At 41.7% G+C, this 26364-nt stretch overlaps 2 protein-coding genes and 1 long non-coding RNA gene across 3 annotated transcripts in view; 1 reads left to right on the forward strand and 2 right to left on the reverse strand.

Moving 5' to 3' along the window:
* Positions 1-7071, reverse strand: part of KCTD15 (potassium channel tetramerization domain containing 15) — a 221981-nt gene extending 214910 nt beyond the window's left edge. The window contains exon 1 of the mRNA XM_080365034.1: positions 1-7071. The gene's annotated coding sequence lies outside the window, so the exon portion shown is untranslated.
* CHST8 (carbohydrate sulfotransferase 8) overlaps positions 1-7083 on the reverse strand; it is a gene marked incomplete at its 5' end in the record, with an annotated part of 144621 nt that extends 137538 nt beyond the window's left edge. The window contains one exon of the mRNA XM_080365024.1: positions 6975-7083. Coding sequence (XP_080221150.1) covers positions 6975-7083 — 109 coding nt within the window. The remainder of the gene's footprint in view (positions 1-6974) is intronic.
* The window catches only part of LOC308053602, a 184088-nt gene that overhangs the window by 151685 nt on the left and 6039 nt on the right, over positions 1-26364 (forward strand). Inside the window, exon 3 of the long non-coding RNA XR_013923690.1 lies at positions 7015-26364. This exon is cut by the window's right edge and continues 6039 nt beyond it. This is a non-coding gene — a long non-coding RNA (uncharacterized lncRNA). The remainder of the gene's footprint in view (positions 1-7014) is intronic.

Consider the following 26364-nt stretch of genomic DNA (forward strand, 5'->3'; position numbering starts at 1 on the left):
CTTTTTTTTTTTTTTTTTTTTTTTTTTAACCAGTCAGTATCTGAGAATGCTTACAGAAAAAGAGAGGATAGGGAAATCTGTGGAAGTGGAAGCTGCGCTATGTGAGTGATTTAGAACTACATCACTGTGTTTTTGTGTGGATAAATAGATTTGGGGTTAGGCGACATGAACTTTTTACCATCAAATGAATGGACAGTGGCTCTGGTACAGTCATCTGGTGGGTGGGTATGAGCACCACTGCAGTGGGATTATAACTGCTGCTAGTCACGCATTGGATTTTGTGATAATTTCACAGTTAATATGGTTTGGTCTTGGATTTTTGTTGTAGGATCTAGCAGTCCTTAGGTACCTTGAATCCCCTGCAGAGAACCCCTTTATAATAGGAAATGGAGACATTTAGCAGGTGAATTGCCTGATTTAACACAATACAGCACAATCTGTGAGTAGGACAGGAACAAACCACAGCAGTTGTGGATCCCAGTTCTGCAGTCTAACACCAAAGTGCTCTGACTCCTGTGGAGCACTTGCTGATGGCTGACAGGAGATACTGGTCCTATAAATGCTGGCCTGCGATGCTATAGCTTGAGAGTTGTATTTGCTTTAATGGGCTTTAGGCTAAGAAACGATATAAAAAGGAAAAAAAAATGGCCTGCTCTCAATACTATTTTGTAAATAAATGCTGCATTTTTCATGACTGGCAAGGATATGGCAAAGTCGTGAAAGCAGGGAAAAAGCGTCGCATGAGACCATCTCTATATATTACTTGTGATAAAAAGCTTATACATGATTGCTTTGAGCACTAGACTGCATTTCTTTTGAACAGGTTTGCACTGGCAGTGTGCTGTAGGGTTTCCTTTGTAACCATCTGTGCAGTGTTTGATCCCCCTATAGCAGTAGACTGATGAAGTCATTGCCAGTGCTTCTTTCCAATGTGAAAAACAACCAGGTTCACATTCATGGTCAGTCTAAACCACACCCATTTCAAGCAACAGAAAAGAGAATATCATAATCGTAAGACCACATTTCCCTTATAAGTGCCTTGCCTCAGCGGACAAGGGAATAGATCTTTTTCTTTTCATCCCATTAACTGCAGACCATTGGGAACTCGTCTGCACACAGGGAAGTTCTTTGCTGGGAGAAGTTCAGCTAAAGAAGACTCAGAGGATGTGACTGCAGAAGGTTCAGCCACTCTTGAGTTGGTTGGTGGAAGCTACCCCTACACACATAACAGTATGCCGATTCTGCTTGGAGAGTGTCAGCAAGCCCGCTTGCCTCTGCTACAGTCACCAGATCCTTTGTTCATGATTTCTGCTGATGCTGTCAGTTGAGAAGCAGATTAAATGGCTTCCAGTTTATAAAGAGAAGTAAGTTGCAAATTGTAGGAAAATTACTTCTGAAATTATATAACAATGCTAGTTCATTTTTGGTCGTATTTATAAGAAGTTTCTAGTGCGACAAACAAGTGGAACGTTGTGCACTAGGACAGTATTATGGAAATGTACAGCAAACACGGAGATGTGCATAGGACTGTAATTTGTGAGTAACAAGGTGTATGTGCTCTGAATAAGTAATTAAGAAAATTTCAGTACGGCTATAATATTGGTATTTGCTCTAAGGCTGCTGCAATATGCAGTAAGATCTCTGCACTGTGGCTGCCTTGTGCCATCAGGTTTGCAATAGCATTGGCATGCCAGCCCTTCAGACTGCTGTGTCTCCTTCCTCCCTTTCCTCCCCATCACACCCTTAGCAAAGCAGAAAATAAAGAAGATGACAGTATTATGTTAGGAACTGGTAGATGAGGTAAGGACAGCAATAACTGCAGAATCTCAGTCAGATGAGTTTCAGCCTTGGTTATAGTCATTCTTGACTTTTGAATTCTGATACAGTCAGAGTGCAAAGACGGTTCTATTCCACTCCCTGTTTTTACCCATTTGGAGCTTTCACAACATGCATCCTTTGAGATGTATTTTCCACCTTTTCCCGGTTCCCAGAGGAGCGTGTGTCCATATATATTGATCTTAAAAGTTCTAACTGAAAACTCTTAATGATTTGTGAATTCAGTAACCATATGGCAAAACCCCAATAATTTTTCTTCATGGACTCATTCACCGTATAGAGAGGAATTTGCTACATGAATATAGATAGATGTAGAGGAATATTAATAATTCCCTTAGTTTTTATGTGGCAAAATCTCCTATTAGAAAAGTAGATACCAATTTAGAATATCCTTTCTGTTCTGAATAAAGTCCATAGACCACATGGTCTTAAGTACAGCTATAGGCAGAGTGGTACAGCTGCAGATACTATGCCCCTGGTGCAGCTTGGACACAGTGGTCCTGGTATTCATAACTTCACCTGACCACCTGCTTGCTGTTCATGACCACAGTCCTGTCTGCAGCCCAGGGGCTGGCTGGTCTGCAGCTCAGAATTTTGTGTGGCATTTGAAATCCACCTGAGAGCTGTCAGGACATCACTTGCTGATGTTTGTCCATGTTGCTCTCTCTTGTACCACCCAGATGCAGCTCTCACAAATCCAAGTTCTCCATGCTGCCAGTGATCTCATACATGGGATTGGCCCTGGCCAGGGCTGTAAGGGTGCTCGTTAGCCCTGTCACCTCTTCCACTGTAAAAACCGAGCAAGAGGGCACGTGCCATTATGCTGAAGAAACCTCTTGCTAACCACTGGGCTGGACAGACCCCTTCCCAGCTGCTTTTGTGGTACCAGGACAAACACAGCGGTGGAGTGTCTGCACATTTAGTTACTGTAAAGTTTTTGCGTGTTGAATATTCTATCACAGACAGGAGATTTATACATTAAAGACTCATTAGCAATAGGATGGGCATATGTGTATTAAATTCTTTTTGTGCACCATGTGTAAATGTGCTTCACTTATCCAAAACAAATCCTTTACTGTGTCTGTTTAAGAATAATGGTGTGGTTACTGCAGAAGCCAAGATTTGTATCATAGAATCACAGAATGGTTTGGGTTGGAAGGGACCTTAAAGACCATCTAGTTCCAGCCCCCCCACCACGGGCAGGGACACCTTCCACTGGAGCGGGTTGCTCAAAGCCCATCCAGCCTGGCCTTGGACACTGCCAGGGATGGGGCATCCACAGCTCCTCCGGGCAGCCTCTGCCAGTGTCCCACCACCCTCACAGTGAAGAATTTCTTCCTAATATCTAATCCAAATCTACACTCTTTCAGTTCAGAGCCATTCCCCCTTGTCCTAGCACTACGTGCTCTCGTAAAGTGCCCCTCTCCTGCTTTCTTGTCAGCCCCTTTAGGTGCTGGAAGCTGCTCTAAGGTCCCCCCGGAGCCTTCTCTTCCCCGGGCTGAACAACCCCAACTCTCTCAGCCTGTCTGCACAGGAGAGCTGCTCCAGCCCTCCGGTCATCTTTGTGGCCTCCTCTGGACTCGCTCCAACAGGCCCGTGTCCTTCTGATGTCGGGGGCCCCAGAGCTGAACCCAGCACTGCAGGTGGGGTCTCATCAGAGCAGAGGGGGACAATCAATCCCCTCCCTCGACCTGCTGACCACGCTTCTCTTGCTGCAGCCCAGGGTGCTGTTGGCTTTCTGGGCTGCAAGCGCACATTGTCAGGCCATGCTGAGCCTCTCCCCAGCCAGCACCCCCAAGCCTGTCTCCTCAGGGCTGCTCTCAGCCCATTCTCTGCCCAGCCTGTGTTGATGCTGGGGGTTGCCCCAACCCAGGTGCAGGGTTGTGTATGCATACCTATAATTGTATATATAAGGTATTTCTAATTATACAGGGAGAATGACTAGAAGAGCATTGTGTTTCTGTATGGCTTATAACTATCATTCATACCACTTCTCAACCCACACCCCTGCTTTATCCTGCATTCTCCATAGTAATAGCACTCTTCATAGGTGCTGAGAAAACGACTGTCGTAAGTGAAGTTATTGTCTCTTTAATGACCACAGGAATATCTACTGTATTGAATATATTGGCTTGGGAAATCTGTTTTGCCCACCCTAAATGGCTGTCTGTCTTAAATATATCTGCTCAGTGTGATGTGCGTTATATAAATAAAACTACACAGACAGCGTGTTTGTCAATCAGCAAAAAAGGCTCTACACCTGCTATCCCGGGCACATATACTTTGTAAGCATTGGTTTCCAACAGATAAATGTAATCAAGGTTTATATGCTCACAGAAGCCAACAGGATGGGATTTTTTCACTTGAAAGATCAGAAGAAAATTGTAACTAATGTTGTGGAAAATTACTTTGATATTGCTTTCTCAGTACAGCATCACAATTAGGTAGCAATGTGAAGCATAGGGAAAGAATAAATGAATAGTAACAAATCAACACAAACAGCTACTGTCAGGAGTACTTTGCTCAGTGAAAGTAATGTAAGCATTACTTAAAGTTTTATGGCTGTGGATTTTATACTGGTTTAAGTAGTACATCAAGGTCTCACCATCATGCTTGCTAGGACTAAAACAATCAAGAACAATTTCCGGAACAGACAGATAAAACTAAAGTACCAAAGTAGTTTTATTAATCTTGTTTCATAAGTTGTACTATCTTAAATTAAAGATGACTGGACATACTAACAATGAAAAATGGCCTTTTGGACAATGCCAAATTCTCCTACGCTGCTTTTCAGTGGAAAATAAACATTACCGACTTTTCTCCAGCCTTTCCGATGAGATTCTAGCATCTGGCAAATATGTTTTACTACATAGTAACTACACGAGAAATACAAAAGCAAAGGCTAATCCAATAAAACCTTGACATGCAGAGTCTGTTGTCCTAAGTAGCTTAATGATACATGTATTTGTTCAATTCTATTGAGGGGGCAATCAGACAAGCAAATTACAGCAATTTCTGCTCTCCATTAGAAACAGGATTTTTTAAGGAGGAACACTGGACAGACGAAGGGAAGGATCCTTCTCAGCATGCCAGAAATGTCGCTTGTGATTGACAGATTTTCACAGGAGACTGTCTAGAGATGAGACATGCCTACCTCTCTTTTTAATGAAACAAATGGATATTTTTTCCTGTGTCCTTTAAGCTGCCTAATATGTTTTAGTGATAACTGGTATCATTTTCGGAAGCAGTGGATGTGAGGAGTTTCTGAGTCCACTGAGAGTTGAAAGCACTTAACGCACATGAAAAATCAGCCAAACAGAAATAAGAGTAATTGTATTGAGCACCTTTTACTCAAGTGTACAGTCTGGTTCCTATTAACATAAATAGTAATTGAATGTGAGAATTGAGCAATTGATTACACAGCTTTGGCAGTAACAGTGTTGTTCGTGTTTGAGCTATGCAGAACCCTACCCACAGCAGTCAACTGTGTTATGGAGTGAGTTTTTCTGCTAGGGGTAGGAGCTCAGTTCAAACTCACTCACTTTCATTTAAATGTGCTTGGGCATCCCCTTCTACAGTTGCATCCATCTCAAAAATCACTTCACAGTGCACTACAATCAGCAGCTGGTGTTCAAAAGGTTTGTGGCAGAGAGAACAGAGGTACAACTGATCAAGAAGAGGGACCAATAATGAAAAAATGGAGAAGAAATGGCACTTTTTTTTGAGACACCACTAGAAATTCCTTCTCTTTCAGGAGCAAAGAATTAACTTTTCAATGTAAAGGTACACATTCGTAGATGTATTAGAGTACTGCCTGCATTTGCTGTCCATAGGCCTTTCCCCTCATGCCCAATCTACTGGCCAATTTCAGTTGAATGTGACCAGTACTGCCAGTTTTAATCTGTAAGCTCTTTTGCATCCAAGTATACAAAAATAAATTGCAAAAGCACTGAATAGACTGGTTAATTCTCTGCTTTGCACAACACTGATGATTCATTATTTCTCTAGTTTCAGCTGAGTGGCTGTTTTCAAAATTGGTGTGCAGTTGGACTAAATAATAAAATACAGATTGTTTAGTGACATGGAAATAAGCACTTAATAAACCTGGACACAGAAATTAGCACTTAATGTAATTATTTAAGAGGTCTTTGTGTTAGGGTTCAGCTCCTTTAAAAATGTTAGTAATACTTGAAAGTATACACAATTGTGTTCATTGTACAGTGAAGATGTCAATCAAATAGACTTTTTATGAAGCATGTATTTAGTCAAAGGAGAATTTCAGTGCCTGTAAGAGCAAACATAGTGACCAAACCTCGGCGCACAAGGGCATTATTACGAGCTGGAGTGACTGCACTGGCATTTGTCCAGGCTGTAAACCAGCCTTCATTACAGCCTTAGTCAAAGAAAAAGTGACTGTAAGTAAATCAAGAGATATCATGCTTTTTCATACTTCTTGTGTGCTCCCCCTTTAAAAGGAAACCACTGTTACAGCCCGCAGTTTTCTAGTTGTCACATTGATGTGGTCTTTGTGGCTCTTCACAGTTTAAAGTTAGTAGCGCAGGAAGACGGCATGTGTGTGAAAGAAAGTTATGAAAAGTTTCATGGAAGTTAAGCATGTTAAAGGAATGCATCCCAAAGTATTTTATATTTCTCACATGACTCATTTATGCATCCCTTATTTTGCATCTCCATGGCACGTTGAATACAATATATGGGCAAAGGTAGATTGAGAGGCATATACTTGCAGAAACTGAACTTTTGGGGAGAGTTCTTATTTTCATATTTATAGTGGTATAGCTGCTAGCAGAAGTTGGTCTCAACTTTAGCAGAGAATTAATTCCATGCACCTGGACCCTGTGCACCTTGGCAAAGATCCCTGCATAATCAGTTAATGGGTTCTTGGAACTGTTTTTTAAGCAAGCTCCTCTTTCCTCTTTCTTTCTTTCTTTCTTTTTTCCTTTTTTCTTCCTTTTTTTTTTTTTTTTTTTAAGAAATTGATAATTAATTTTAAAACAGCCTTCATTAAAAAAATCACATGCCTTTGTTGAGACAACCTCTTGAAGACGTAAAACATGTTAAGGGTATAAGTATAAAATGTTGAACATGAAAGAGCAAGTGAGTCAAATAGGAGTGCTAACCTGGTGTCTGCTGATGAACTATTTCTTCTGGATCCTGCAGGTGAATGAAGACAACGAGCCCAGCTGCTCCAAACAGCAAGATGAAGGAGAACATACATGTCAGCCTCATAATTATTGTTCTCAGATCAATCCGGTTCTGACCCAGGAAAAGAACTGCACACAATCTTCGGGATGCTCTTCACTCATAGTCTCACCCTCTCATCTGGAAGTCTGGCGTAATACATCTACGAGAGGTAAAAAACCAAACCTCTAAAACTTAACATACAGAGCATTTATTTTTTTCAATGCAGATTAGTAGGTTTAAGTCCTTGATTAGACCGAATAACTAATTTACAGTTAATTGCAGGCATGCAGTCAATTTCTGCCCCATCACTTTGTCTTTAATTATATGTCACTGTGTTTAACTTGTTGAAAAAGACAACGTAGAATATTGTTAAAAAGCGCAGTTTGGGAAAAATGGTCATGCCACAGCTACAATTTGCACAGAAACCCTTCTTAATATTTGCTTGCTTCAAGTGAAGCATGTGTCACTATTTTTCACCGGTTAAACAATATGAAAACCATAAAGTGAGATAATGCGGGGGAAATGATCTCAAGAGCTGCACCTTGCATGTCAAACATGGGGAGAAGAATGAACAACTGGCAGCTGCCTGCTTCACCCTTGATAAAAACAGTCGAACTAAAACTGTGCACCACTGGTCGTCATGCTGCCCACTGGAAAATTTCCGCAGGTGCATTGATTTCCAAGGCAAATCCTGGTCACACTGCTTGGACCTCCTGTTACTGGCTTGCAGAAAACATGAGGAAAGAGAACGTGGGCAGCAAGCCGGCTATCTCTGCAGGAATGATGGGCACGGCTGCCTCTCCATCCCTGGGATCTCCCAGCGAGTTTCCGGGGTCAGTTCTGTGAATTCTCACCGCTCACTCTAACACTTGCCATCATATGCAGTCCCAGTGGAAGGGCAGCAGCCCTAGTCCCAGTTGGGCACACTGTATGTCATTCTAAACCTCTTGCTGAGCGCAGCCCTGAGGCAAATACTTCACTTTAAGCCCATGAATAGTCGCCCTGGAACCAATGTTGGGTTTATTTTCTGTTAAAATTGTGCCAAGTATTAACTGTGTATTTTTATTATTTTTTCACCTTAAACATTTCTCACTCATTTAAAAGTAAAACTAAAAGAAAACGTCACAAAGTTTTTCAGCGCTAGAAAAGCCAAATCCTTATGGGGCTTTGCACAAGTCCATCTGTGCCTGTTGCGTGCATGTATATGTAGTATGGATGGACTTTTTGCACATATATTTATTTATATTTTCTTTAAGGTTCAAATACTAACTCTAAAGCCCTAGGTGAGTCAGATTAAAGAAGGACTATTAGCCTTCAAAGCAACTGTGTTATAGTTTGAAACACTGCTGCTATAAGCAAACAATTAGGGAATATGAACCACCCTCTCTCTGGTTCACTACAGAATTTGTTTGCATTACATAGTCAGTGGTTTGAAGAAATGGGTACTTTAACCAAATCCACCTGTGGTAAGGCTGGTACAACACCAAAATCACACCATTGTTTTGTAAAACTGTCCAGTCAGAGCTTTCTAAGAATTGCATTTGATTACCTAATGTAAGCATTTTCCTTTTTGTAACCTATTTACGCTCTCTGCATGCCCATGGGGAGGAGGATGCCTCTGCCCCAGTCTTACAGGACAGGTGTGAGGCAAGTGCCTTGCCCAAGATTGCACAGAAAAACTGTGATGCAGCAGAGCTGAAGGGTCTCCCAGCCCCTAGGCTGGCATCAGTGGCGCTGCCCTTCTCTGCTGGGGATGCCCTGGCAGCTGGCGGGATAGAGAGCTGGCAAGAAATGTGTAATCATAATTTGAGAGAAAGCAGCTTAAAAACATCCGCTCCCAAATAACAAAGGTTTTATATTTGGTTAACGCTGAGTTTTAAGGTCATTTTTTGCATGAATTATACTCTTGAGCACATAATGCGTTTCTAAAACAATTATTATTAGCTTAAAATGCTAAACCATTTTCCCTGGGTTTGATTTGTTGCAATGTTTTTGTTTGAAGTAGAGGCAGCATCAAGAAAGAAGATCCCTAGCTAGTTTTTAATTAGTGTGAGAAATGCTACAGTAGCAGTTTTTAACAGTTACAGTGTTTGCATTATTCCACATCCTATAGGACAACTGTGTTCAGGATCACATAACCTTTTAAGGTAGACATTACAGTGTCTTCGGGACACCTCAAGATGCAACAGTAATGAAAGCTAGATGAAAGCATGTATTGAAAGAAGAAAAGGCCACGTGTACTTGTATAACTCTAAAGAATGCTGCTCATTGCCTGTTGCCGTTACACGTTTTACAAGCAGTGAATGTAGAGGGAGTCCGAGAAGGAAAAAGAAAGAGAACCTTTCTTCTCAGCAAAATTATTACCTCTCAACAAAACACAAACTTCACAGATCTTTAAATTATGGGTCTAGGCTTTTTCCCTCCCTATTCTCCTGTAATTATTTTTTCAATCAGTTGACTTTAATTAACGTGTCCTAGGAGAACAAAGCTGGTGAATGGGAATGGTTGTTTTATACATGCTGAGCATGTGCTTCCTGAGCCCTCCCAGGCTGGTCGTTGAGTTACAGGAGCAGAGCAACTCTGAAAGCCTGATAAACATGAACCAAGTATCCTCATTAAGGAAACATTTGAAAATTGTTTACACTCAAATCATGTCATTTTAAAGATGGCTGAGATAAAATAGCTACAAAAAATTGTAGTGGAGCATCAGCTAAGAGTTTCTTCAGGCACTGCTTCCTCAGGTGTGTGGAGAGGGATGCTGTATCTGGGAGCTTTGGATTGATCCATGCTGAGCCCCAGAAGCTGGGAGGCAGAATTTGGATGAACCCATAGCCGTCAACTTACACTTTGGATTTATGGTTGCATACTTTAACTGTGCTCCTACAATGGGCAAGAACATATTTTTATAATTCTTATTAGTATTACTAAGAGTGCAAGAAGATAAGGCTGCAAGCAGCTTCCAATCTAAACTCCATTTTCAACTGCCCTGAACTTACTAAACAGATGGAAAGCGGTTCACTAGAATGTGCAATAATGAAATGAAACATCTAACTTTTAATTTATTCTTCCTTTATACATTCCTGTGGTGGATAAAACTCCTAAAAAACATATGAAAATATGTTTTTCTAAGCTTTCCCATTACCATGTTATGTGAATGCTCTGCCCTTGAAAGCAGCAGAAGTATGTGCATACACAGATAGTAATTAGCACTCAGATAGCACTTTCCAGTTCAAAGACATTCATTAATCACCATAGTACCCCTATGAGGCTGAGGTGAGGAAGTATTACCATCGGGTAGGAGAATAGGTGTTGCATCATTAAAACAAGCCCTTTAAGGAAAAAAGTGTACAGTTTTAGGTAAAACCCATCCAAATATGTTTGAGGAAAATATTAGAATATTATAGCAACATTTTCAGGTGCCAAATCTTTTATTTACAAACACAGAAACAGGACTAGTTTCCCCTGCTCCCAAGCAGTACTGAAAGACACTGCGAACCAATATGATGGGAAAGATTTATTTAAATCTTTTAACAAGAGTGGCACTGAAAGTAGTGCTTTCTAGGTCTGCAATCACCGCCTGGAAGCCTAATGACTGAATATTTTTACTGTGAGCAATTTGACATTATGATAATAGACCAGTCCAAGAAAGACAGAGAGTTTTCTACCAACATCTCTGTTTGATTCCTCATCTGAGATGGGTCAGCCAGGCTGCACTCAGGGTTGTATCTGATAGCACGTGGCTGCTTTGTTCATTCATGAGTTTTGAGGACCTGACATTCTCTCCCTTGTCTGCTAACAAGCCTGTGTGAACAATGGCACTGATAAGAACAATCTAAGGGCACGATGTAATTCTTGGGTAGAAACTCAGGGCATTGCCTTTGGTCCATCTAGAACTGGATCTTTACCTAATAGTAGCCACGTTGATGCTCCAAAGGAAAGTAAAAGACAAGCTTGCAGAGCAAGGCAGTAGGGTAACTTGGCCCCAGGAAAAGGTCTGTTGATCTTTAGTTGAGTTCACTTTCTTCTTATGTGGGTAGTGTATCTGAGGCTGGCTGCCTCAGGAAGACACGGTGCCAGGGTGTGCAGCTTTCACAGCACTACCAACAGTTGCTTTTCGAGAGCTTGGTCACTCGCAGAGAACCAGAGGGATGGGGGCACAATAGCTACAGCCTCTTGTTTCTCTCTGTTGGCTGCTCACAGACCCTGCAGAGCCCAAACAACCTGACCCTCTGTGCAATTGGGTGCTGGTGTGTTTTCACTCTCCTGGGTAGCTGGTGACCAGCCCAGCTAAATTAGCCTGAAGATGAAAGGAATTGTGCCAAGATGAGAACAGAAGAGGCTCTTTTCCTATGGAGCCAGAGGAGAGGAAAAGGACCAAGGAGGGCCAGAGACCCTGTAAGGCTCCTGCCCACTGTGGAGCACCTTTGTATTCTCACTTCTTGGGGCTTCCCTGCAAGGGGCTGATGCAGCTCCCAGTGAACGAAGGAACACAAACTATTGCCAGCGTCAGGTTTACATTACCATAGACATCAGCAAGTCAACAAAACACACAAGTTCTTTGCAAACATCCACTGATTGCTAAATTGGACAATTACAAATCACCTATGAATGAATGTAAATGCCTAGTTCACATGTATTTGGTAAGCGTCATTTCTCACGCTGTGCTGTGCGAGCTTTAGTTGATAGCAGGCTGCAGGTTCAGAGCGGAGTCAAAACCCACTGTTTATTCAAAGGAGGGCAGCGGTGTGTCGGTATCTGCCTTTTGAAAGCAGAGATTGATGCATTTCCACCAGGCGCTTTGTGTGCTGTTGCATAACCAAGTACTAAGCAGCAGAGATTAGCTTGGGCATGGGGGCTAAGCCATTCTTGGGACGCAAACTGGGATGTCTGCATGGTGCTGTGGAGCTCTCTGTGGAGGCAGGGGTCCGTGCAGCGCCGGCCGGGCTCTCTGTACCGAGAAACATGGCACTGCATGGGCACAGCCTCAGTGGTGTCTTTTATCTTTGATAAACTGTCCCCAGTTAACAGCATGCATTGATTGGTAGCATTGCCAGTTCAGAGAGAGATGTTTATAAATGAGAAATATTTTTGAGTCAGTCTTTACCTGATAGAAATGAAAACTACACGTCAAATTTCAGCACTCCTGTAGCTGATCTGGGGAAACTTTTGAACTGTTGGCCGCTGGGAGCTGTGATGGTTTTTTGTCTTCTACTGGTTTTGTTTAGTGCATTCTGAAAGGGTGCCATAACGGAGCACTTACTTTATGTGTTATTAAGGTAATTTTAGTTAGATTGTGTAATATAGAGACTGGTATAGCGGCAGCGGGCAATTAGCTGAATAGAAAAAAAAAAATGAATACTATTACTACAATAATATAAGGAAAAGATTTGCTATTATTACTGAAAAGATCACTTCTAGATACAGTAGCTGTGTTCCTGTGAGTTGTCTGAACAGGCTGCTTCTCATCTCTGAAGCTGAGCCAAGCATGCATTTCCTTGCTTCAAAGCACTCGAAGAGACAAAAGGCCTTCAAACACAGGGCACTAGCTTTTCCCATCACTCAAGTGTCCACTCTCTGCTTTACCCCTGACTTCTAGATCAGGCTTGTCCTGACATTTACAGAAGAAAAAAGGATTTATAAACGTTATTCATATTCACCAGCAAAACTATATTTTTATAGCAGTTTTACAAAGGCAGGCACTCTACTAGAGGTGGAGATATTAAAAGTCATATTATTCTGTAGCTGTCAGCACTTCTTGGAAATAGGAAATGCAAATGAATCCCAAGTATTATGCCCCAAATCCTCTAGCTTCTTTAGCATAGAAAGAAGTAGGAAACTGTTAATTCTGTAGTTGCTTCCGTTCACCAAACATTCATCTTTGGGAGCTGGATTTTCTGTCAGTATATTCTTGCTTGTGCATCAATAAAACAAAAACTTTGATTTTCCCTGAGATTTGGAAAGGGCAATTTGTTTCCAGCTGGTATTTCATATCAGAATATTTTGTCTGGCTTCCTTCAACTTCATATGTAATTATGATATTTTATTTAATAAAAAACTGTTTTGAAGAAGAGTGAAATAAGAATTTTTAAGTTGGATCTGTTCAAAATGCCTCGCCCCTGAAATCTCCCACAAATTCTTTCTGAAAATATCTGGATTTCTATATTTCCTTCGTGTGGGGAAAGGATTAAACCTGCTTTGATGAAATCACCAGTGAAGTTAAAGGTTCCTCTGACTCTTGACAAATCCTTGTAAATCAGAAGTGAAGTACCTGAGGGGAGGGAGGTGGCTCAGCCTTCCCACCTCTCTGTAATACCAGCCTATGTCTGACGGATGTTGAACCCTTGCCACCAGGTAGCTCCAGTGCATACGCCCTGCGCTGCGGATGCACAGACCAGTTTGGCAGATTGAATTCAAGAAGAGCACGCATACCTGCCTTGTGTGATTTTATGCAGCACTGCTTTGAAGCTCTCAGTTTTCCTAAGAACCACTTGCAGAGGCAGGAATTGGTGCTTGGGTGAATGGGACCTACTGACCTGCCTGATGAGCTGGCACTTCATCTTCCCTGCAACTTAACTAGTCTCTTCTGTGTCCCAGCGATCCTGAATGAAGCTGATCACCAGTGCATCCAGTGCACACCGTCGCTGTTGCAGGAATAAGCAGAACTTACTGCCTTTTAACAGCTCTGTTCTCCAGTCACTGATGTCAGTATGTGCCTTGGCTTTCAGCATCTCCTCCAATTATGCAAAATGGGGATTTCTCGTCATGAAAAGAATTGTGAAAATTACAGGAGCCTCTTTTGTTCACATATACACGATTCCATATACCACAAAGAGTGGGGAAAAGGGGGCTTAGAGGCTTTCTGTTATTCCGGTGGAAACTTGTTTTTGTCAGGTATCAGTGGGTCCAGTCTACTCTGTTATGTATACCAGTTTTGTCCTTTGGATCTGCACACTGCTAGAAGGTATATTAACCCATTTAATATGCCAAAACCTGAATTTTGGCATAACTGCAAAAAGCTATGATATTGTTTTATGTGGCTGAAGTCAGAGTGATAACGTATGACCCCTTTTCCTATTCCAAAGCCCCTGGCAAAGCTTCTAAAGCTGCTCCTTTCATTTCCATCACATGTTGCAATAGCAAGCGGGCACTTCTGGTTTCCACTTTCATCTAGAATTTAAGACCAAAAGGGACAGCACTCAGTAAACAACCAAAATAATCCTTTCAAAGTTGAGAAGATTTCTTTCCTATCTTTCTGGGTGCAAATTGTAGCAGGAGTCATGTGTTACTAATCTCCTCAGTACTGCAGCAGGTCCTTAGCAAGTTAATACACACACCTCTCCAAGATCCTCAGGGGTTATAATACTATTCCTAAGCTAAAATATAATCTCTAAAGCAGTTTGCATTTGAAATGAAAAAAAGTTTTCTTTACTTTGTTTCAAATTAACATCTCACAGGAGCTGTACAGTGACAGTGTAAAAATGGTGAATGTCAATAATGAACTTCTCCAGCTCTCTTCCGCACCACAGCAGAAGGCACAGAATTTGCACGGCAGATCTCACACGCAGGCTGCCTAGCCCTCCCAGGCTCTGCCTGGCAGCAGGATTTATAGGGATATTGCCCCGCCTACAATATTTCATACAGAAAACAGTGCTGAAGGCAATGAACTCTCTCGTAAAATACAGCAGAAAGGTTCTTAGTTTTTCAGGTGCCTACTTGGTTCTAGTTACAGCCTTGCTTGAAATGCTTCCTCCTCCCTCCACTTTTTCAGTCTCTTTTCTATTGAAAGTAACTATCACATTTTCAAAGGGATTTTTAGGTGATTGCACCATCACATGACAGTGGTGGTTGCATACCCCTGAAATAACTCTTCTTCAGTTGTCCTGGAGGTGCTTCATTTGGCTCTTCCACAAGTTTCCTGGCTATTCTGTATAAAACCACCTTTTTTCAGAAGATACTATACACATCTGGAATAAGCTGGATTTCCAGAGGTACCAAGCAAGTAATTACTCCAGACATACTCCCTCCTTAACGTCACTATGAGGCAAATGTATGCTGGAGTTTTCTTTTATAACTTAGTTTTTCTCTGCAGTTCTAGATGTGTTGTGGTAAGGCAAAAAAAGATGACAGAAGCTAAAGATTTTATAAGCTGCTTTTATATATATATATATATTATTTTATGTGTGTGTGTGTATATATATATAAACTTAAACAGTATGTTCCTAGCCATTGGGTAAAAGTTTTATTCACATGCCAAACCTCTTGACATCATGAGATTTTAAATAGTTTTTAGAACAACAATTTTGAGTGGCTTTATGTATGTGTGGGGCCCTGTCCTCCAACATTACAGCTTAACTTTGTGCCATATGTAACACGGTTCATGTAGTACAGTGCAGAGATTCACAATTCCTCAATGTTATTTCTTTTTCCTAAAAGATAAAAGTATCTGAAGTGGAGATTCTTTGCCTGGGAGTCATAAGCAAGCAAGAAAACCAGGAAAACTGTGAAATGGTCCCTGTAAGCTAGGTATTAGAAATCTTTGTCACAAGTGAGGGTGGTTTTAATTCTGCACTTGAGGAAAAAAAACAGCAACATTTCTGCTACAGCAGAAAGGAAACAAACTCCTGGCTCCCACTGTGTCTAGTTCCCTGTTGATGCTACTATGGTTACTTCAGGAAGAAGAAAATAGCCCTTGTAACCTTGAAATGGAACACTTGGCGGTGGTAGTGGAAAGGGTTCCTTTATTGACTGAGGCAACTTTTGTAATGATGTACATCTGACTGTTTTCACCTAATACCAACTCTCAATCCTTCTAGCCATGGTGACTAATTTGTTTCTTATTGAAATTTTACGAATGCTTTCTCCCTAATGAAAGATCACCATCTGCTTAGTCAAGGTACTTTTTTTACTTAGACTATGCCTGTATGTCAGAGCTAAGTTATCTCATCTTGTTCTTGATTTCAGCAGTTGAAACACAGCAACTAATTGAAAGGAGATATTCTATAAGTAGATCTGTTTGGAAAACTTTTTTTTTTCCTTCTCTAAAATGCCTCTTAAATTTTCTTTCCAGATGAAAATTTTCCCCCAGGATATATTGCAAAGCAAACTGAAACAAATATTTGCATTTTATGTTGAAATGTAATTGCTAAACAAAAGGAAATAGATTTTTTATTTTTAATTCAGTTATCATGTTACTGCAGTGTATAAAAGGAAGCTGCACAGAGTGCTGAAGGATTAGTCGGCTGGTTGTGCAGAGGCGTAGCAGTGACATTCCACCGCCTGCATAGGCTGGCAGGCCTGAAGCAGGGACTGAGCCCCTGCAGCTCACGAGCCATGTGGGACCAAGGGGAAGAAGATCATCTGCAAGCTGAGGGATCTCCTAGGTGTGTATTAGGGAAGAGAAATATCTGGGGGCTTTGCCATCACTTAAAGAGGAGTGAAACGGTTCTGTGTATGAGGGGAAATACCTGTGGAAGCTGGTGGAGTTGCAGAGAGGCAGAGCTGTGATGTCTCAGGAGTTTCCTGGGGATGCCAGCTGAGCATCTGGGGTAGGTGGTGCCTGTTCAAAGGCAGCATGAGGGTATGTTTATCAGCATTATACCAGGGCATTGCTTACACAGGGTAGTGAACATTGGCCCTACCCTTGCATTCCTTGGCTTCTGAAAGTTTTGCATTTTGGCAAGGTCAGCTTTGGGGAAGGGGTACGACACCGCCTGCAGCTTCAGCAGAGTCATACTTTGAAAGACAGGTGTGCACAGCTGCCAACAGAGCCATGGAGGAGACAGACATCGTCTGCGTTCAGCAATGTGTCTGTTTCGTTAGGTGGTGGTTGCAGTAACTGTAAGACTGGGTGAGAAAGGAGGTGCAAGGCTGTCTGGCAAATGACCCTAGGTAGGTCCCCATTTCCATGGGGGAGCAGGGACACCAATATGATGGTCACTGTATAAGGAACTGAGGTGCCTACATGCGATGCACTTCTAGTTCTTCCTTATCTGTATGCTGGCATGCACCAGAATTTCTGACGCTCCAAATTTCAGAGCAGTGAGAGGAAACATGTAGATTTCAAAGCAACTACTCAGCCTTTTAAACAGAAGGTGATTTTCAATGTTGAGCTGTAATGAGAATCCTGAATAGGCATGAACTGTCTTTAAAATCTGTTCTGTAATGCTGGTACAGTGGGAAATACTACTATTTGGTTTGCTGTTACTCTATTTTTAAGCACCTTTTGTCAGATTTGTAATAAGAGCAGATAAGGCAAATAGCTGCTAGGCGTGCGTGTGTGCTCTAAGTATCGGAGATCATTAAATGTCACTGAGAAAGTTCCTGTTGTTACATTGATACTCTATAGGAAGGGATATACTCTATTGACTCGCTGCGTTTGACATCAGACTCAGTTTGTAACTCCATCCCTTCTCAGCTTCTGCATTCAGTGAGGGGAGAGTAGGTGCAGCCTGAAAACTTCTGTCCTTTCCTCCCTCTTCTTGCTGTAATATGGACAGGCATAATGATGCCTGCTCCTGGAGGTGGAAAATTGTCAAAGTGTTTGTGACACAGAGGAATCCTTCTGGGGAAGAAAAAGGGTGTTCTGGTATTCTTCTCCCCAGCACCAATGGACTGCTGAGATGCTTCCCAGCACGTTGGTACTGCTGAGTTAACGTCTGGGTAACTGAACAGTGAAGATAATGTAAACCAGGGATCTTTTCCTGCGTGGTGTGTTTAGCCCTGTACCGCGCAGGGTTATTTGGACGCTGGGGCTGGCTCTCAGGGCTGGCATTATCATCTCATCCCAGTGCCTGTGCCATCGCATCCCTGTGCCTGTGCCGTCTCTCCTGTGGGTTGACACCAATCAAGTTCTGGCTGAGGGCTTGGAGGCTGTTACCGCAAACATGAATATTTGCATTCGTTACTGAAATTGAGGCATTTGCATGCAAAGAACGTGATTGAAGCTTGAAGAAATTATTGTTCGTTTTCTGAAGTCCCTCACATTTAATGGCTCTGTAAAAGGTGCAACAGCACTGGGTTTTGACTGTAGATAGTGTTGTGTGCGTCTAATCCCACTGTGAGCCGTCCCACCATTGAAAAAAATTGCTAAGCCCACGGTGCGTAAATATTTGTATTAAGCTATACAAATTTAAAATCAAGACCTTAAAAATAAAATAGTTACTGACCTTTTAGCTCATTTATAATTAAAACCCATTCTAATGTTGTGCATATAAATAATAGATAGTTGTTTTCACAGATCAATGCCTTCTGCTTTATAAGAAACATTTTTAAGTAAAATTACTGTGCCTTTAAGTTTAATAGGAAAATTTGATGCGTTAGCAACTATGTGTTGATCTCTGTACATTTTTCAATTGTAAATTGCACTTTAAAAATTCAAACAATTATTAATATTGATTTGGACTAAAACAAGATTGAATTTCAATATATTTCTGGCTCTTTTATGAATTACCCTGCACAGCCAGTGTGATTATGATGAAAGAGTATTTGCACGCTCAATTTCTTTTCAGCAAGAAACCTTGAAGAGTGCTAGTTGTGTTCAGGCTGATAATGATAAATCCATGCATTCAAGGAAAATAAGACTACCTTAAAAATCTCAACTGAAGCATAGTAAATTAACATTTCATCCTATACGTGCAGTTCTTATATCATGCTAGCTGAACTTCTGTTATTAACAAATATTCAGAATTTAGTTAGAATGCAGCTTGTTGCCTGAGCCCTCTGTTTTGGTTGTGCATCGCGTGCAATTATGAAATGATGTCAATCCATCACTGCAATTTCCTGCGACTAAGCAAAGAGACGAATATATTCATGTCCTAGAATGCTCTAAGACACCAATTTATTTAAGTGCCGTTAAACCCATGTGTCTATGCTGCGGCTGGAACAAACATTTCATAGCTCTGTCGGTAAAGGGTTTGGAGCTTTTCTTCTGATCTCAACTATAATCTCAAGGCCTGTTTGTTAATTGCTTACTCAGATTACCCCAGCATCTCCCTACATGCCTCGCCTCGGGGACAGCCCGTCCCTGGCTGTGGCCAGCAGGGTCACTCCAGAGGAGTGCCCTAATTATGGCACCAATGGGGGGTAGCAAGGGGTCTCCCGAGAGCCCTGCAATACGTGGACAGAATTGTCTGGAAAACAGAAACCCTTTCTCCTGGGGAAGAGAGGTGTATTGAGTCAGGTCAAAATGTCAAAGTGAGATTTTTGTAGAAACGGATTTTCAGAAAAATGTAATTTATTGGGCCCTTAAGTGGCGTTTTCATTGTGCTTAGCTGCTAACCGCTCGGACAGCTGTGCAGGAAACCTGACAACTGCCAAGGGTCTCCTAGGCACGCAGGGGGCTCTAATTCTCCCCACTTCACCCTCTTCCTCGCCCTTCACGCCATCCACGTGCCAGGAGGGCAGCTAGCTGGGGACTGCTCACTTCCAGCAGCCTGCCTGCAAAGCAGCTGTTAAACTCACTTTTTGCCGAAAGTGGAACTAAGGAGTGCGTAGCAGGCAGCAGCCAGGCGAGCCTTCATTTTGATTCTCCCAGGGAAGAATATATTTGTCTGAACTTTCTTTTTCCACATAGAAAACTTTGGTTCTGTGAAAAGGCCATTTTCTCACTGAAAATCCTTCTGCTGGAGAATTCCCCAACCAGCTCTTTTTTTGGAACTTACTCCTGCATAGACTGAAAATAACCCAAATTTGGTGACTTTCCAGTCATGTTACAAAAGCTAATCTTTCGCTAGAGGCCCTGGAGATGGCTGAGTTGTGCTACTTATACTAAGAAAGGGGTGGTACCCAGCTAGTGAGCATCTGCAGGACTGGGTTGAATGTTGCTGGCCCTTAATTCAATCACATGTAATGAATGATTAACAATATTAAGGCACTTAACCTTGAATAGCACTGTAATTATTTTGATTATGAAATAAAATCCAGAAAGCATTTATGACATTTACTATATTTAAACCTCATCATTTTGGAGAGCATCATTCAAGAATTTTCAACACTTGAAATCATTAAAACTGAAAAATGAAATGACGCATGTTTTTTTCTTTACCTGACACAGGTGCTCACTAGTGTAGTTGCTCCCTTCTATGGGTACAGAAGTAGGTGAGTAACAGCAAGCGCCCTTGTGTTCCTTCATTTCACACCTAATCTTGTTTCACCATTTTATGCTCAGATGCCCATAAATGTAGAGTCACTTCTCTGTTACTTCACATTGTAATAGCATTGTGGTTTTGATAACAGCAAGTCAATTTTCTTTGCCAAAATGGCTTTTTAACAAAACGCTACCTTTCAGAAAATGTATTCTTTGGTCATAATTCTGTGATATAAGAGGTGCTTTCCTTGACAAAGTTAAGTTCTGTGTCCTATATTGCCAAAACTAATACTGTGAATTTTACTGTAATTTAATAATATGTACATGTTGCATGATATATAGCATTTTGATAAAAAATAGTCTTAAGGACTCCAGCCTTCAGGAAAAAAGCTGAAGCGGTGTCAGTTCGGTGCAGTAAATTCAATCCATAACCCCCCTCAGCAGAGAGAAGTCCGTTTTCGAAGAAGGAGGGATATTCTTCCCATTAATTTTTCCTTAGGTTGATCCAGCTCCTGCCCAGTCACTACATATTCTTTAGCTAGACTAATTTTGGATACACAACAGCTTTTGTGCCTTTCCAATCTCAACAACCGTGGCCAACAGAGCTAACTGCGTTGCCTGAGAACACGTTCAGTGTACCAGCTACTGGGCATTCCCCACCCCGTGTCTGGTTAAACTGGAGAGAGCATGCCAGCGGTCAGGTGGTGGGGCTCTGCTGCACTGGAAGGATGCACTGCTAATAACGATACATCCTAGTTTTACTGTGTTGGATTTTGCAAGGAATTCCTTTCATTGTCCTGGTTTTAGGTAGTGAATTTCAGCATTCTTGGTGTCTCCTAGGGGATGTTGCCTGACACCCTAAGCTGGTATCAAAAGTCTCACTGGAAGCAGCTTCTGGGTCCTTAGTGCCTTTCCTTCCAGACTAATGCCTCTACTCATCCTAGCAAGAGAAATATTCAGAGCCTGAAATCTACCTTTTGGTCCTGGATGTTCTTCTGCCTCATCAGATGATAGCTCATGGTTGTGTGACCACAACAGAGGGAAAACAGTGCAGGATTTGAGGAAAATATATTTTCTTAAAGTCAAACCAGGCTGCACATTATTTCTATCCCACTCGCAATTAGCAGCGTGTGGGCTGATCACTAGCAATAAGTTTGTGGTTAGAACCAAAACGTAGCTGTGCTGCTCTGGGTGTCACTTGTTGCTGTGAAAGTTTAACAAAGCCATTAGAGGAGCTCCTGTGGTTCCAGATAGCAATGTCTGAGCTTTGCAGCCCTCTTCAGGGCTAACAATGACTGGAGTTTGTGTACATTCACCAGGGTCAGAATTACAGCTTTGCCTGTACACTGACTTGCTGTGTGTGCCTGAGAGTCGCTGCACCACAGTGTTAGATCCCCAGAATATCCAGGTATAGCGGAGGGGTTAAGTGCACCATTTTAGACTTCATTCTAGACTTTCCCAGCTTCCAGCCAGCCCCCTCTGTTACTTTTTTTTTTTTTTAATTGTTAATATTTTTCATTCTTTTTTTTTACAGATTAATTTTGCATCCCTTTTCAGTAGCATCATGGCTGTATTATTAAATGTTGCATTGCCACACCGGGGGGATTTGAGACCTCTTCAAACCATTAGCTCTGGTTTAAACACACTTCCAGCACACACTATGTGAAGAAAGCACTAAAGAGCTTCTTTCCCACATAAGTATATTGTAATTGCAATATCATAATTGTGTTCCAAATATTATTAGAGATCAGTAAAACAGTATGAATTAAGAACATCAAGACTGACATAAGTAAACTGTGCATCTGATGCTAATGGTTGTGATGTATCTGTGTTTTAGAGACCTACTGAAACATAAAAAAAAGCTATTTTGACTTGAATCATTAGTGGTAGCTTCTTTGCTGCCTCCATTTATCTCTCTCTCCTCCTTGCCTCACCCTTTTTTTCCTACACTGCCTATCTGTAATGAGCAACTTTGTGTTAAAGTGTTTTAATGTCAAAGACATTAAAGTGATAACCCAGGGGACTTGGGAGGCAATGCAGACAAACAGCAATGGTAGGCAGAGGGTAGCAGCTGTGTGGTGGAGGAATTTTCAAGCTGAGTGTATACGAGCTATTTCTAAACTGTTATGAAAAGCACCCTTATTGTCATACTTACTTCTCTGTAGAGGGATTCGGGCGTTCTTAAGAAAAGAATTAGGAGACTTATCAATCGGGAATATAAACAAACTCCCAAAGTGAAGACCTGTCTGAGTGAAAAGACCTGGTGAAATGGTTGAGCCACGTCGGCAGCATCACCTGACCCTCGCTCCCACAGCTCTTCCCCATGTAGCAGCAGGAAAGGGCAAAGCTGGGCAAACGGATCCCTTACTGTTAAATGTGGCTTGTATGATACCCTTGACCGACTGCTTACCACTGACTAAAACAGTAAGTCCTGACCTTCAGCACTCCCTCTTCCCTTCACACTGAAAACCACTGTGAGACTCAATCAATCTTATCAGAGAAGAAATACTCAAGATAGCAAATGAGGTGCTGAAGCAAACGGTAGCACAGTGTAAGTAGTGCATGATCCTTTCTGAATGGCTTCTTTTTGCTTGGCTGAGATGCCTGAGAGTTACTGGAGACAGCATCTTGCAGAATGAGAGAGGAAAAGAATTAGCAACTGTTTTCCTCCTACCTTGTGCTCCTGACTGTGGATTTGCTGCCCTTCAAAATGTTATGACTAATGCATAAAGCATTGCTCCTCTCCAGACACTCAACTTTTCACTAGCTTGGGACTTAAAAAAAAAGCCATGAATCTGTCTTTGCCTGTAGGTCTCCAGGCGTGTAACCTTTACGGTATATGCCATGCTGGCATTCGTTGCCTAGACTGCGCTGTGTTTATCAGCCTCACTTACTTGCTGTGAGTATTGCAGTCTCTAAGATCCTTCTGTATTTACTCTTTGCCAGCCTCCCCCATAACTACAAAACTAAATGGGAACTGGAGCTCTTGGAGAAACAGCCCAAAAGGGCCTAGGTGATATTTTGTGCTGAATTTCTCTCCTTGGACCTTCGTATATCATTGGTGTGTCTTTCAAGATACCTCTGGGGTTTCAAAACTAATTTTCCATCATCATTAGTGAGAAACTTATCCTCGTGCTTCCTTTCATTAACGTCTAATACATGAATGGAAGAAGTGCTGTATATGCACACTCTTTTTAACTTGATGCCATATGCAAATAATTAAATGAGGCACAGAAGCAATGGTTAAAAATTCTGCTAAACTTCCTCATTAAACTCAGCAATTATCTACAAGAAGAGAGACATCTCAGCCCTCTCCCTCCACACCCATGATAAAATCTCCACATCTTGCAGCTGTTCAATTTTTGCCTGGGAGGAGAAAAATCACATTTAATTGCCGTCAAGGGTGAGGACAGCATGGTGGGTGCATAGACGGTGACATTCAGTTTGTATCTGTCAGTGAGGTGGCTGTGACTTTGCATGTGATCTGTTTGGATATTGTATGCAAGGTCATGACTCTATGCAAAATCGGTGGAAACATTAATTGAGTTCCAGCTATGTCATGTGCTACTGTGCAAAAAAAATGATTCATGAAGCTCCGGGGCCATGATTTGCTGTTTGGTGGCAGTACCACTCAAGCAGTTAATACTGCTAGCCCTCTGGTCCTGCCTGCTGCATTACATTGGCATAATGTCTTTGGGCTGGGTAGTGAAGTGAACTGAGGAAACTGAGAAACAGTCCATCAAGAAAGAATGACACCGAAAGAAAGTCGTATTTCTGGAGATAAATATATTTTCAAAGCACTAAATCAGATTAAAACCCTCCGTGTTCTGTTCTTGCAGTACAGTTTATCTATTTAGTCACCTGCACCATCCCTGTCACTGTAATAGCGAGATTTTCACAATCTATAGGTGTGAAAACAGCGTTGTTGCTCACATTTTACAGATGAGACGCTGAGGCAGAGAAATCTGAAGAACTTGCCTTAGGGAAATGGGGAATCTGTGGACAAGAAGAGGCTGAGTTTGGACCTTCCACAGCTCAGGTTAATATCCCAGCTACTGAATCCTCCTCCTTTGCCTTAGTTACTGGAGAATAATGAAAAAGGTAAAATGTTTCTTTTTTATGTAAGAGGAAAATTGACTATGCAAATCTGAAAACGGGAATAGATTTTTTTAAACTTACAACCAGAAGGTGTGTAAATCTGCCAAGAACTTCAGTTAAGCAACTGTTTCACACTAGCTAGGATGTAGGTTAGTCGTTTCAGCAAACATACAGATAATTAACAGAAATTCCTTTTGTTCTAGCTGACAACATAAAAGCAATGAAAGAAAGGGAAGAAATCACTGGGGAGTAGCGTGGTGTCTTGCAAGGTTTCCAGTGCAATACACACAGGATTACACTGACGAGCTTTTCTAGTGCTAATGAAGGGGTGTCAGACTGGCAACACCAAAACCTGATGCATTTGCTGAAAAGGAATAATATGAAGAGTAGCTGAAATTCCTTTTTCCAGACACCACTGAATAGTTGTAAAGGGAAAGCCAGGTATATTTAGTCTGTCCTTCTCTTTCAGCAGTGGTACAGCCTGCTGCACGGGCAAGTGGTGACTGAGAGGTGGGCAAGCGAGCAGGTTCTTAGGTGTTGCCAAGGCTGTGGCACAGCAAAACAGTTTGCCTGTAGGGATAAGCTGGATATGTGCAAGGTATAGCATTATATTGTTATTACATATTTTGTGCAAATATAGCACATAATAATTACATATTATGTGCAATATATAGCAAGGATATCACTGTCACCCCTCTGCAGTGTCCCTGCAGGTCTGAATGTCTGCAGAGAGGGTCTCTGTTCAGTGACAACTGTAAGATGAAGGGATTTACCACCTTCCAAGCTCCTCTTTTCCTCACCCCCTCCAACAGCTGCTAACAGATCACTGAAGCACCATATTAATTTATTGCAATAGCGAATCCTGTGATTAGCAAGATATGAATTAATGAGGCATCTCCTAGAAAGTAGGAAGTACCTTAACCCAGCTTTGGCCATGGTCATGCTGCATTGCATTTTGTTCTTAGTAATTTTCCTTAAAAGCCAAAACTTACATAACAAGTTCTGTAACAGAACAAACAGTGACCAAGTTCCCCAGTCAGGCCTGTGAGGCGCTCAGCAACTTTTTAAAATGAGTTCCTGATAGGTGTTTCATGAAGAGCAAGGTTAGCGCCGCAGGATAAATGCAGTTCTGAAGTTTCTGGAGCGGGCTGGGAGGTAGACGCAAAGTGTGTTTAACAGGCACCAGCAACAATCAGAAAACCACCATTGGCAAAAGAACCTGCTGAGGTGTCTGTTGCTGCAGCCTTGTTTGCCAACCAAGTTGTCTGTAAACTCTGCCATCATTAAAATTCTCCACGGTGATAACAGCACTTTCCCTGGAACATTTTGTTGAAGCTTGCAAATGGAATTATCTGCTATGACTGCTCTTTTGAGCAGTGTAAATCTTCAACAACAGTCCTAAATAAACCTGTGATATACAGTGCATGGAACACCTATTTTTATAAATATCTCTGCAGAGGAACACTAGAGGTAGGAAGAACAAATTACAAGCAAAAAAATGGCATTTTAAAATGTGCTGTAACCCTGTTTGGTACTAGTCTCTCTTGGCACTGTTCTACATTAACTTAGCACCAGCCCCTGGAAAGGCAAACATCACAGCTTCTATTTACATAACAAAAAGTTTCTAAATAAAAAACATTAAAGAAGTGACAGGAAGCAAGGGGGGAGGGGAGCGGGGGGGCTGAAGTAGGAAAAAGTAGATGAACAAGAAATAATAGTTTAGCCTCTGTGGCCAGAAAGATATCAGCATTGGGAAGAATATGCCATTTTAACAGAGATACATAAACACTGTCACCTGAATATAGTACAAATACTGGACTCCCCGCTGGGGAAATCATATCTCATTTCAGTTGAGGGACACCAAGTTCCTCTCTGTTGCCTTGTAAGTGCTCGGTACCTCACCATGCACGGGACAACTGTGTTTTTGCTTTAGGCTATGACTGCTCCTCAGAGATCTGAAACGACTTCCCTGAATTTGGGTGTGATCCCAGTCATAAAGTACTTCTTTGTCTAATCCTGAACTACTATTGCATGTAAATGTCCATAGCTGAATTTAGTGCCTGGAAAGCGAAGGAAATGTTTAGCACTGGCCCTTTGAGTACCCTCTATCTTATAGTTTACAGCCCAGCCTCACATCAGTGAAC

Source organism: Falco punctatus, assembly GCF_963210335.1.
Source record: "Falco punctatus genome assembly, chromosome: 14".
Lineage (NCBI taxonomy): Eukaryota > Metazoa > Chordata > Aves > Falconiformes > Falconidae > Falco > Falco punctatus.